General features: G+C 41.7%; 1 protein-coding gene across 2 annotated transcripts in view; it reads right to left on the bottom strand.

The window, feature by feature from the left end:
• Positions 1 to 14,587, bottom strand: part of Wdr70 (WD repeat domain 70) — a 199,385-nt gene that overhangs the window by 158,849 nt on the left and 25,949 nt on the right. For both annotated transcript variants that reach the window (XM_050139058.1, XM_050139059.1), the window contains one exon: positions 444 to 503. In XM_050139058.1, coding sequence (XP_049995015.1) covers positions 444 to 503 — 60 coding nt within the window. The remainder of the gene's footprint in view (positions 1 to 443; positions 504 to 14,587) is intronic.

Below are 14,587 nucleotides of genomic sequence, written 5' to 3' on the forward strand. Positions count from 1 at the left end.
ACAATATGAAAATACAATATAACTAATGTAATCTTGGAGCAACACAGAACCATTTAACGTGTATTTCTTATCTCAACATTTATCAGCAAAGTGAATAAATTTATGCCTTTCACTGATATGGAATAAAGCTGAGGACAATGGGAAATTTTCCCAAGCCATTAGAAACAAGACTATTATTTGAGCGTCACTTTATAATGTATCCAGATCCCAGGAAAAGAGGTTCTTAAAGCCAACAACAACACTGACAATAATTGGTCCCCACGAAAGTGAAATTCGCAGCTACTCTGACTGAACGTGAAAGTCATCTTTCTACTTCCATGATGTCTGCACTTTTCATGACATCAGCTGGCCTTAGAATGGTCCTGGGCTTGTTAATACACCTTATCCGCTGACTTTTCCAGGAAAGCTGTTACTCAAAAACAGGAAAAACATGTTAAACTTACCGTTTTCGTGCCGTGCTTCAGTGTTATCTCGTGCGAATCAGGAATCCTCTGGACAGGGTTCTGAAACAGAAAGGTTCCATAACATCAGTGAGTAAAATAATGTCCATGTGGATCTACACAGCACATGAACAGGGGTACACTTCTGTGTGTGCCCACAGACTACGCGAGACAAGCACTCTAGCAGAGCAGAGCTACTGTCCCAAGCCTTTATTTTCTCCTCTTTGAAAGTTTGAAAAAACTTTTACTAATTGTTTAGCGTGCATGTGTGTGTATGTGCATACACATACGTATTCCACGGAAATACACATATACAATATACAACTTGTCCCCCATTCCCTCCTTCTACCACGCGGTCACAGGGGTTGGAACTCAGGTCATTGTGCTTGGCAGCAAGTCTCTTTACCTACTGCATCATCTTACTAACCCCTTTCTGAAACTTTTGGAAGATTTTCAGCAGGATTTTTCTAAGGTACTCAGACTAGCCTTGAACTTGCTGTGTAGCCCAAGGCTCTGAGCTTGCAAACCTTCTGTCTCCCTCAGGAGTGATGGGGATTACAAACAGGAGCCTCTGTCCACAGTGAGATCAAAACAGAATCATTATGTTTAATTTGTTTATCACGAAGCCTTAAAAGTGGGGGGGGGGGGGGACAACTGGCAGTTCACAGCCTTTTGTAACTCCAGTTCCAGGTGATCCAACACGCTCTTCTGGAATCCATGGGCTCCTACATACACATGGGGCACACACATACACATAAAAGTAATAAGTAATTCTTTTAAAGAAAAATAAATGAAGCGGGGCAGGACGGGGCAGAACGCCTTTAGTTCCAGCACTCAGAGAGGCAGAGACAAGAGAATCTCAGTGAGTCTGAGGCCAGCCTGGTCTACAGAGCAAGTTCCAGTACAGACAGAGCTATACAGAGAAACTGTCTCAAAAAAAAAAAAATTGTCTTTCTTCTGGATATCTAGATATACTACAATTCATCTATTTCTGTTTATAAGTGATTTGGGCATTATTTTTGTTTGTTTGTTTGTTTGTTTTCAAGACAGGGTTTCTCTATGTAGCTTTGGCTGTAGACCAAGCTGGCTTCAAACTCACAGAGAGCTGCCTACTTCTGTCTCTCAAATGCTGGCATTAAAGGCCACCACCGCCCAGCCCAAGCATTCTTTTTGTTGTTTTATCTGTTTTGATTTGGATTTTTTTTATTGTTGTTGTTGTTCGTTTGTTTTTAAAGTGGAAGTTCTCGGCAGATTACTTAAATTACTCTAGAATGCCTAGACAATGCCTAGGCTCCTGCCTCAGGCTCCTCAGATATCTTGACCTACAACTTGACTTTAAACAGAGAAATCTTTTGAGGGGAGAAGGGGAAAATTCAAGACAGGGCTCTCTGCATAGGCCTCGCTGTCCTGGAACTTACTCAGAGGTCCGTCTGTTTCTTTCTACTGAGTGCTGGGATTAAAAGCATGAGCTACCACTGCCTGGCTCTAAGAAGGTTGAATAAAATTATCTCTTGTTACTGTAAATCAAGCATTAAAAAACAAATCAGTAGATACTGATAATATTTGAGATATTAAGGATTTGTTTTTCCTTGAAGTCACAAATTACAGAACTCAAGAAAGATTAAAAGCTTCTGTCAGGGCCAATGTGATGGTTCAGTAGTTAAATACTTAAGACCAAGCCTGAGCACCTGAGCATTATCCCTGGGACCACAGAGAGCCGACTCCCACAAGCTACACCCTGCCCTCTACACATGTAACATGGCAAAAGCATGCCCCCAACACTAATAAATAAAATGTATATAAAAAAAAACCAACAAGAAAGGCTAGTGAGATGGCTCGGTGGATAAAGGCACCTGCTATCAAGCTGGGTGACCTGAGATGAATCTCAGGACCACACATAAAGGAAGGAGAGAACAGATTTTCAAATGTTGTCATTCAACATCCCTAAGCACACTATAGCATGTGTATACACACAGAGAGAGACTAGGGGATGGAGGACCAAATGTAAAAAGAAACTTTTAATAAAGTTTACAGTTTAAAAACATCTTGATTAAAGTTGAAAAATATCTCCAAATTGGGACTGGAGAGACAGATCAGCCGTTAAGAGTATGTAACGTTAAGAGTATGTAACAAAAGATACTGCCCTTTCAGAGGAACCAGGTTCGATTCCCAGCCACATGGTGGCTCACAACCATCTGTAAATCCAGCCCTAGAAGATCTAATGCTTCTGGCTTCTATAGGCAGCAGGCTTCCATCTGGTACGCTAACATATATGTAGGCCAAACACTGATACACGAAGAACAAATTTAAAACAAAACCTTTACATCTTCGTAAGTACAGTACTTTGATATAAAAGGAAAAACACCTAAACAATTTTCAAAATTCTCTATTATAAAACTCAAAGGAGCCAGGCGGTGGTAGCATATGTCTTTAATCCCAACACTTGGGAGGCAGAGGTAGGCAGATCTCTGTGAGTTCAAAGCCAGTCTGGTCTACAAGAGCTAGTTCCAGGACAGCTAGAACTGTTACACAGAGAAACCCTGTAAAAAAAAAAAAAAAAAAAAAAAAAAAAAAGGGAACCTAACAGGCATTGAAGAAACAACAGAGTAGATTAGCATTATTGATTCTAGCTGGTAATTAAAACTACACTACCAAAAAAAAAAAAACTACACTACCAATCATGTTTGCTGACCAATTTAAAACAAATTTGTTCTGTAAAACACTGCTTTCAGATAAATAGTAAATATCAAAATCTGGTTGTTATCTTAGTAAAACATGATCATTTCTTTCTGCTCTCTATAGACAACTCTAAGCAGAATGATAAGTCGCTCCCTATTTAATAATCATTTATTCAAGTGAGATCATAATACTCAGGAAGTGGACATCAGGTATCTACCAACCTCCCCTCTCAAGAAGTTCATGAACCAAGAAGGAGATAGAATGACTATCTTTTTTTTTTTTTTTTTTTTTTTTTGAGATAGGGTTTCTCTGTCTAACAGTTCTGGCTGTCCAGGAACTCACTTTGTTCAGGCCAGAATAACCTGGCCTGAAACTCAAAGAAATTTGCCTGCCTCTGCTTTCTGAGTGCTGGGATTAAAGGCATGTGCTACCACCATCTGGCTATGATTATAATTTAATATAACAAATGATAGAAGTGTGGTGAGATTAAGTGAGAAATAGTAGGAAAAGATACATAAATAAGATATAAGAGCTCACAATAAACATGTGATTATGTCTTTATTATTTAATAAAATCTTCATTATCTAAGAGCAGGGTGATTATACTAACATCCTATGTCCATTACAAATCAGACACGTTGGTTATGCCTATGATTTTAGCAATTGAGATACTTGGGTAAATCTTGAGTTCAAGGCTAGCCTAAGCTACCTAGTGGGTTAAAAGACAACCTGCAGGGCTGGAAAGAGTATGCAGTGGTTAAAACGGCTTTCTGCTCTTGTAGAGAACCCACGCTCCACTCCCAGCACCCACATGTTAGCTCACAGCCTTCTATAACTCTAGTTGCAGGGGATCTAATACCATTTTTGACCTTTGTTGGCTTATATATGCAAGTTACATATAAATATACACTGAGGCACATACACATATACACAAACAATAAATACTTTTTAAAAAAAAACAATGGTCTGGAGTATATAGCAAGATTCTTCTATCTCAAAAACAACAAAAATTTATGGGTTATTTTGTTATCTATTTAGCTAAACATGTAGGATATGTCTTTTTTTTTTCTACCTTCACTCTCCTGCTATGGCTCTTTTCCTTAGCATGTAAACAGATAAGTACTTTCATACACTAGGCTTCCTAGCAGCACGAAAGAGAGAGTACGCCTCAGGCCAGGTCTTGTACCTGTGTACTGTAAATGGACAGAGCATGCAGTTGAAGACAAACACAACAAAACAAAAACTCTATCAATTTATTGTATATTTACTGCCTAATGTTTACCTTCTCCTCTACAATTAAGGTTTTTCCAAAGTATGGGTTTCACCTGGTCTCTCTTTCCTCCTTCCATATGCCCACTTTACCACTTGGCAGCTGCCGTTTTATTCCTGGAGCCTAGCACAGATCTGGGCACACAGGAAGCACCGAGTAAGTATTTCTTGAATGAATAAGCATGTCACTGTAAATGCCCCAGACTTCGCCTGCTCTCCTGGCTTTCCAACAGCATGATGACTACCCATCCCTCCATTCTGAAACTGCCCTTCCTGAGCGAAAACAGTTGGGATAAAAAGGCCAAGAAAGCTAGAGTGTAGGTGTGGTCCTGCCCCTTGTCAATCACGTCATTAAGTGATAACTCTTAGTCTCCTCACTGGAAAGTCTGGATAACTGTAGCTTGCTATGAAGGTGTGGCACGAAGTCCTTCCTGCAGAATGTAACCCATGACAGAGCTCAATCGGAATGGCCACTATCCACTCCAAGGTTCTAACTCTCTGGTTATCACAGCTCCCTCTTTTCTAGGCTTAGCTTCCTGGTTGGCTCGTTGATTCCTAGAGACCCAACTCAGATATCACTGGCTCCTGGAAGGATTTCACAACACTTCACATTCTGGGTTAAATAGCATTTCCATGCCATCCCATGTCAACTGTTCTTACCTCAGGCACTAATGCCATGGGATACCGAAATGCTACCTCGCCTCTCCTAATCGCTCTCTAGCCAAACTGCAAACTGCTAGTCTTTCTTAAAGAGTACATATCACTCATTTCTGGATCCTCATACCACAAAACACCTAACACACAGAACACAGAAAAGTCTGGGGAATGAATAAATACCCACTGTCTGTCTTGATCAGGTTAGACCGTAGTTTTTCATTTAAGTAAAACTTTGGGCTTAGTGGTTATGATCATAAACAGAAGCAGGCACTATCCTGTCAGATCAGTTCAATGAGATGCAGTAGACAACAGTTCCCTCAAAGTCAAAACCTTGTAAGAAAATGATTGCTCCACAACTAAATTCACGATGAGCACCACGACAGCAGAGAAGTGAAGGCGAAGTTAGTTTTGTTCTGGGCTGTTTGCATCAGAAATGCTGCTAGAGCCTACTGCTGCAATGGACCACTGGAGGCAGTGAGGAGCCAGAGGGAGCTGAACCCAAGCAAATAAACAGCTGGGGAATTTTCAGTTTATTTCAAAGCAACAATACTACTTTAAGGTTTAATATTGTCTGAGAAGTATTACACATAACCTATTTCAGAGAAGAAAATATTCTGACGCAAATTCAAAAACAATAAAGAGGTTCAATAGACGGATTCCGGGCTCTCCCTCCACTGAATTACAGAGGACATTGCCGCTTGTGACTGTTTTCAAGCGACAGCATTTGAAACGTTTTGGTTAGAGAGGAAACCTACATCTCACTTTATAACTAATTACTTAAGAGAAGGAACTATTACAGTCTGCCTTTCATTTCATACTAATTACTTTTTAATCATTCAGTAAGCAGAAACACCACTGAAAAAAAAAGGGGGGCTGGTATGAGAATTATTTCGTTTAATTCAATGCAGAATGTGCCTATATATAGACAATTTCTAACACTTCAGCAAAAATGCAGACCACAGAACTTCATATTTACATTAGGAGTGAATTAAAAGTGTTGTTTACATTTAAAACCAAAGTTTTACTGGAAATCATGGAGGGCATAACTTATAAAAAACCCATATAAATGGCATAACTTCATCATCTAAAATAGTAGCAATCCATCTTTTTGGAGCATATCACTTAGTGACTGTACTTTTTCCAGAACTTTTTGCTAATGACTTTGAAATATGGTTTAGTGTGAAATTCACAATTACAATAAAATATTTTCAAGATTTTGCTGCCAAGGAACATCATAGACTAAATTACTGTAGCAAAGTAATTTATAATAAGAACTCTTAACAAAAGCTACAATGTTAGTGGAAAAAAGAAGACAGTCTTTCTTGTCTTAGATAGGCTTTAAATGCCAGCTGAAGGATATTTCTGAGGCTCTGTGGTCTGTCTCAAATAACAGCACTAAGCACATCTGGGCTAACCTGGACAATTCTATGAGGAAGACCTTACAGTACTTTCAAAAGATTCCACAGACCAGAGTCTTTCAGGTGAAAAGTCAGGAGTTAAGAAAGCATACTGCAGTACATACGTCATCCTCCCCAACACACACACACCCCTATGTGTGGGAGGGTATGTGCACACAAATGTAGGTACCCTAGAAATCAGAGATCCCCTGGATGGAGCCCGAGTTACAGGAAGTTGTGAGCTACCTAATGTGATTTTGGGGAATTGAAGTTAGGTCCTCTAGAAGAACATTACCCACTCTTAAATGATGACCCATCTCTCTAGCCCCACAAATAAAATTTTAAAAAATACATATCAAAATACAAATGTGGGGAGCAAATGAAGTCCTAAGTGAATGTGTATTGCTGACATAAAAATCCATGTCTAGGATGCCAGTGCCTCAAACCCATGGGAACGGCAAAGAGTTCCCCTGAGCTGAGAATGGTTGAATTTCAGCTAAAACTAGTATATAGTAACTGCAGCTTCCTCATTCCAGATGACTGCAGGCTGAGGCTGTGTTCCTATGGAGACTTCCTACGAGGATGTACCCTATCATCTGAGTTTCCGGGCTGCAGGTACATTTCTATACAGCCTACCTATCCCAGCTTTACCTGTGCCTGTCACTTCTTCAGTCCCTGCCACACGTCAGATTCAAAGCAGTGCAGGTCATGGCAATACCACCTCAAACAGTTTAGAGAAGACTCCTCAGACTATGTATTTCTCAGCCGGTGTAGGAGGTCCTTCTATATTTATGTTGCTTTCATTGGTTGAATAAAGAAACTGTCTTGGCCTTTTGATAGGGCAGCACTTAGGTAGGCGGAGTAGACAGAACTGAGTGCTGGGAAGAAGAGCAGAGTGGAAGACGCCATGGTTCTCCTGCCCAAGACGGACGCTGGTTAGACTCATGCCGGTAAGCCACAGTCAAGTGGCGATACACATTAAAGGAGATGGGTTAAACTTATATGTGAGAGTTAGCCAATAAGGGGCTAGAGAAAATGGGCCAGGCAGTATTTGAATGAATACAGTTTTTGTGTGGTTATTTCAGGGGTTAAACTAGCCGGGTGGTGGGATGTGGCCCGCAGCCCGCTCCGCCTCTTACTACACTCAGCCACACTGAAATTTATTCCATAACTTCTCAAATGTAACAAATATTTCATATGTGTACCATGGACTTCCATATTCTGCTTCTACTGCTGCCACAGATGCTTTTGCTGAGACACCATGTCCTACCATCTTACCCCAGGCTTTCTAGTCCAGACGAAGTACTTCACGAACATTTAAAACTTTTGCAGTTAAAGCACGTCAAGAAAGTGACAAGAGCCAGACGACTGGAATGAATGAGTCAATCACATCCAAACTATGCATAGAACATACCTATAATCCCAGCGCTCGAGAAGGTGAAGCTGCAGGACCTCAAGTTCAAGACCTCCTGCCTGAGCCACACAGAACTCCTATTTGCTCCTCACCACCATCAACAAAAGAAAGGAAAATGGGGAAACAGAGACCCCACAGACCCCGGAACACAGGACCAATTTGTGGAAGAAGAGAATAAACTCTACAAGTTGTCCTCTGCCATGGTGTACATGTGTGCACATGTATAAATAAATAAGAATGTAAAAAAGAAAACATTTACAAATCATATATTGGATATGAGATTTGTACCCACATAAGTAAAGAACCTTTATAATTCAGCAACAAAAAGATTACTAACTAAAGAATGGGAAAAAATATCTGAATACCACATTTCTCTAAAAAAAAAAAAAAGATAAAGCTATGATCAGTATGAAAAGATGTTCAACATCATGTTTCACTAGAAAAATTAAAATCAAAACCAAAACAGAACACTACTTTGCATGTACTGGAATGACTACAGTAAGAAAGACTAAGAAGCATTGGCAAGAATGGGGATCAGCTGAACCTCTGTTTACCACTGGTAAAGAGTACATGACTAGGCCACTTTGGAAAAGAAATTTACAGTTCCTCAAAGGCTTGTAAACATAATTACCATTTGACCATGAAATTTCACTTCTAGACACACCTCTCTCAAAAAATTTACAAAAACTTGTGAATAAAATGCTAGGAAGAGCATTATTCAAAATAGCCAAAGAAAAACTTAAACAAATGACCAAGGGGGAAATGGGGTTTATTAGGTAATGGAATGTGATGTGAGAATTAAAAACTAATGAAGCACTGGCTCTTCCTACAACACAGATGAACATGGAAACCCTGCAAAGCAAAAGAAACCAAACAAGAGCACATACTGCATGACTGCTGACAGAAAATGTCAGGGAAATAAATCTGTGGAGACTGAAAGCAGATCAAAGGCACCTAGAAACTAAGGGCAGGGTCGGGGGAGGATAAGGAATAAAAGTTAAAGTTCACAGAGCTACCTTTGAGGGATGAAATGCTTTAGAACCAGACAATGCAGGGCTGGAGAGATGGCTCAGTATCTAAGAGCACATGCTGCTCTCCAGAGGACCAGAGTTCAGTTCCTCACAAATGCCTGTAACTCCAGCTTCAGGAGATCTGACACCCCTGCAGCCACGCCCAGATCGCACATATATGCATATTTTAAAAAAATAATTGTTTTTAACGAAAACAATTTAAAGAAGAAATTAACAGATGTGAAAATTATACAATCCACTGAATATACTAAATACTTCCAGGGCCAGGCAGTGGTGGTGGTGGTGCTCTCCTTTAATCCCAACACTCAGGGAGGGGTTGGCAGGCAGATCTCTGTGATTTCAAGGCCAGTCTGATCTACAAACTGTTCCAGGACAGTCAGAGATAAACACAGAAAGTCTTTCTTTTAAAAAAAAAAAAAAATACTGCCAGATAAATATACTTGAAAATAGCAAATTTTAGGATATATGAACTAGATTTCAACAACCCCACTATTAAAATATAAGGGAGGAAAACAGCAAACACAGCTGCAGCACAAGGGAGGAGTCATTCCACTCTGCTTCTGAGAAGCAGGAAAGTTTTGCAGGAAAAAAATGTTCTCCTTCCATAGGAAGGAGGGAAAACCTAGATTGTAAAAAAATGAAGTCTTTCTTGATGAAAGAGATAGGTTTGCCACAATGTTCCTCAAGGGTCACTGCTCACATACGCGGCCACAGCAACGGCACTGTGTTAAGCGTTGGCCAAGATCCAAGCACAAGGAAAAGCTTTTTGGAAAAGTCACAGTCAAAGTCTGTTCCCAGCTTGTATGGCCTGAGGTAAGGGGAAGAGGGGGTGATGAGTAACCCCCAGAGGCTGAAAGGGGACAAGCAGTGAGGAAGGACACAGTGATTAATTAAGCACATGAATGTGGGCACACTCCCTAAATTTGAAGCCTGACACACCTTTTAAGTACAAGGTGTCCATGGAAAGCTACATAATGCTCTGAGTACCGTCTTCATCGGCCGGAAGGACGCCACAGGTACTGTGGAAAGGCTGGGTGAGTGGTGCGCGAGTGAGCTCCGCTGTGGGTCCCATAGGCGTCTTAGACTTGTACATAAGTTTATTTCTGGATGACATATGGTACAAAAAGGAAGCTGGACATGGTGGCTCATGCCTATTATCCCAGTACTTGGAGGGCAGAAGCAGTAGAAATGACTGCAGGACAGGGAGCGAGCAAGATGGCTTAGCAGGTCAAGGCTTCTGTCAGCAGCGTGACAACCTGAGTCTGCTCCCTGGGACCCACATGCTCAAAGGAGAGAACTGACTTCCTGGCAAGTGGTCCTCTGACATCCACACGTGCACCATGGCATATGCATGCCTACACACATACACATAAAATATTTAAATAAATTAAGTGTAAGAAATAAGTAAAGACTGCAAGGTAATTTTCAGCTACACAGAAAATCTCAGGCTGGCCTAAGACTTTATCTCCATAGCGGACAACAATGGTGAGGATGCTGTCAGGAGTCAGAAGCAGGCAGGTCTCTGTGAGCTGGAGGTCGGCCTAATCTACATTGTGAACGGCTTACTTCTTTTACTTCTTGAAGCATCGCCTTTCATGACAGTGCAAATCAAGACTGTGCTACTAAGTTCTTCATCTGATGAGAAAAAAATTATTCTAGTCTACAGTTGCCACACGTTGTGAGCTGCAGCAAAATCACCTTAACAGCTGCCTGGAGGCTGCAGGAGTCGTGCTGTGGGTCTTGTTCTTGCCTTGTGTCAAATTATCTAAATTAGCTGCACTCCTAGCAGCAAATGGAGTGAACAAGGATCACGGTCTGGAGAGTTCTACTGGGACAGCCTTTATACACGTGTGTTAATCTGTCAATTCAGAACTGGGAAGATGGCTTAGGCAGTCAAGTGACAGCCACACAAGCATGAGGATATGAGTTCAAGTTCCCAGCACCCAAATTCTGAGTAAACAAAAATCCGGGCAAAGTGTTGTGTGCCTATAATTCCAACACTGGGGAGATGGAGATAGGAGACTCCAGGGGCCTCCCAGCTGCCCGGTGTAGCCGAATCCACGCAAGTCTTCTAATTACACACAGAGACTTTGGGGCAAAAGATCAAGGTGATGTGCCAGGTTCTATGGCCGTCTTCTTCAAAGTCAGAAGTGGAGGAGATCATCACGTGCTTCTAGTTGTGTAAGAACAGTCACTAGTTGAAAAGATCAATTCAAATCACAACTAAAACAGCTGAGACTGAGAAACAGGGACAGCTTCGTGGAACTAAATTCAGTCCTAAAAGAAGAAAGGGAAGGAGCTGCTGCTGCCACCACCACCTTCACTGGAAATGGTAGCATAACATGATGCAATACCAACATTTGGGAGGCTAAGGCAGGAGGAACACAAATTTAATGCCAACTGTAGCTACATTCTGAGACCCTGACCCCCCATAATGCAAAAGAAAGTTTTAAGGTAAAATGAAACAGATGTAAGACCCCCAAGAGACGAAGTATATGTGGTAAGAGAGAAGAGCTAGAAGAGGAGAAAACAAGAATAAAACATGACTTTACAGAAGATGGTGGTGGTGGGGAAAGGTCCAGAGAAAGTATTAGGCACGCTGCAGGAAGGGGAGATGAGGAAGTTTTCTGAGTACAGAAGATGAAGCGCACAGTGGAAGAACTGGTAAGGCAGACAAGATGCTCACGGCAGCTCTTCCTGCTGTAGGAGAGGGAGCCGGCACTATGAGAGGCAGCGACAAGAGGACTGCTGGGGGCAGCTGCCTGTCAGCCGAGCCCCAGACTCCATGAGAAACAGTCTCAAGGGAATAAGGTGGAAGGCACACGATCTCCTCCTCCGGCCTGTGGATACACACAGGGCATATACCTGATACCACACACACACACAAGCATTTAAAACAGAAGGAAGAGGGAGAGGGAAAGAGAAAGGAAAGAAACTGTCCCCACTATCATTGTCCGTTCACATAGCAGGTTGCAAGGTGGGACTACTTGATGCCAGGTACCTTTATAGCCAAGGGAGATACAGCAGTACAGAGACAATGTGAATGCCCTCACAGAATGTTCATTCTGGGTAGGAGAGAGACAAGAAATCAACAGTCAAGGATGTCAGATAACAGCGGTACTGTAAAGTAGACATAAAGTAGTGAGAAGAGCAACTGGGCTGGAGGAGCTACTTTGATAGAAAGTAGCAAGAGACTATAATATAAACAAAGATCCAAGTAAGACAAAGGGGCAGCAAAGGCTTTGGGCAGCAGGCCACGTGCAGGACGGATAGAAGCAAGGGCAGAGAGGAGAGCGCAGCTAGATACACGAACAAGACAGGAAGTCAAGGGGGTAACATGTTAAATCTCTGTGAAAATCAAGTCACGGAAGACCTCAAGGAACCTGGATTACTATCAAATGATAGGAATGAACTAGAGTATTTAGAGTAGGCTCGTAGCAAGATTGGATCAGAGGAATAAGCATTATTTGACTCTACAAATAAAATCATAAGTTATAAAGTACCTACATGTAGAATTCCTGCTAGCAATCCTTATCCTTTATAGGAATCTGTTAACTAAAAAGGTTAAAGATGAAATTTAAAACTATGTGTTTTAATTAAAAGTAATTGTTCCAGCATTTATCTCAATCTACGACTCACTTGTGCCAATTTGTAGGCAGTGTTACTTAGCACAGATCTCGGGATACCTGTCATCCTACCTGCCCACTTGGGAGGCAGAGGCAGGAGACTCACAAGTTCAAGACCAAACCTTTCACAGCCAGATCTGGCTTTAAAAAGAAAAAATCCTTTCCCCTTCCACCATAAACAGGCGACAGTTGGAAATGGAAATGGATTCTTGCCAAAATGTCTCTAGCTCCTCCTAGTGCCCGTTTCAGAGACTGCGGCCTTCTCATGCGAGCACAGTGGAGAGCTGAGGACTCAGGAAGAAAGCTTCTAGCATCCTCTGCTGACAGAACTCTGCAGGTCTAAGTTTGTTTTAATATTAATTCCCTTTTGAGTTAAAAGTCATTACGCCTCCTCAAGTTGTTTTAAAAATAAAACAGCTCTTCAAACTCAGCTTCAAATTAAATTGATCAAATATAGACAATGGAAACAGGACTGGCAAGACGGATCAGGAGGTAAAGACATCTGCCACCAAGCCCCAGGACCTGAACTCAGTCCCACATGGTAGGACGTGAGAACTGACTCTGGAACGCTGTCCTCTGACTTCCACACACATTTGCATGCACACACGCACACAAGTAAATAAAACTCTCTTTGTTTTAAAGGGGACAGCAGTGCCAAAGGTCAGCACTTTTATATTACACACGGTGACCCCTACACTGTTCCTCTGCTCACCCCATCGAAACCCAGCGAGAAGGCTCCCCACTTTCATTCTCCGCCCTTTCCCTGTGCATGAAGGAAGGAGACTGACTGATACAGGTGGCTGGCAAGGACCAAGGCCAAGGCAATGAAAGACTGCAGACCAGAAGACAGAGAAACACGGTGGCCCAAACTTGGACTCTAGCACAGAACGTGCCAGCCAGGGAGTCAGACAAAGTTCATGGAAAACAGGTGTTCACAGCTAAACCATCACTGTTACATTTAGCCTTTAGTTACAGTCATAAAATTCCAACTTGCAGTTTTCTGTAGTAATGTGAAACAGGATAGCAAAGAAAATAGGACAATAAAAAACCTCAATCATTCCAAAGTCGCCATTTAATTGCTCGTGATAACTTTCACCTTATAAAAAACAGAATTATGTCCAAACAGGAATTTAAAAAAAAAAAAACGGTTTTTCAACTCTTTAACATTTCCCATCTAAACTGCTGTTTACTCAGTTCCAATAAAAATAAAAATAAATCCTCAAATTCTACTTTAATGAACAAATTTACTACCTTCCAGTAAGTAAAACTGAATGAAAAATTAGTAAAAAAGCAAGTTCCTTATTAAAATCGATTAGCTTAAAGAGGAACACTAAACACAAACGCCAGCTAATTACTAAAGTAAAATGTGTATATTAAAAGGGCTGGAGATGTCCTCAGTGGGAGAGCGCTTGCTCAACATGTCCAATAAAGCTGTCAGGTCCAAAGGAAACTCCAGCTACCAATCTCCTAGCGACATTCCAAAACCCCAGACACAGGCTCAACCTGAACTACAGACACAATAGATTAACAGTCCTTTCCCTTACTTCTGACAGAGGACTTGTGGCTCCCTGTGCTGCCTATCAGTATATCAAAGCTCATGCTGCCCTCCAGACGCCTCTGGCTTGTCCTCTCCACCACATCTACAATACAAACCTTCCCCTTATCCATACCATGGAGCGGTCATGTTCACACAGAAGCTCTGAGTTCAATCTCCATCACTGCAAAATAATAGAAAGCCAACCACCAGGGTTCAAAGAGGTGAACATCAAATTAAAAAGGTGGATGAGGCGGGAGCTTTTTAACGTTCCAGGGCAGTGAGTACTACAGGTAAGATGCAGACAGAAAGTGAGAAGGTAATGGATTCGCAGTTGGTATTACAGTTTATAACGGCTTGTGCTCTGGCACTTTCCTTTTCAGCTCTAGCCATCAAAAACTCATCTAGGCAGTTTGAATGCTCACCTTATTAGACCTGGATGGAGGTGGGTGGTCCTTGGACTTCCCACGGGGCAGGGAAACTTGATTGCTCTTTGGGCTAACGAGGGAGGGGGACTTGATTGGGGGAGGGGGAGGGGAAT

Source organism: Alexandromys fortis, unplaced genomic scaffold (assembly GCF_014885135.2).
Source record: "Alexandromys fortis isolate MF-2015 unplaced genomic scaffold, M_Fortis_MF-2015_v1.1 scaffold_37, whole genome shotgun sequence".
In the NCBI taxonomy this organism is placed as follows: Eukaryota; Metazoa; Chordata; class Mammalia; order Rodentia; family Cricetidae; genus Alexandromys; species Alexandromys fortis.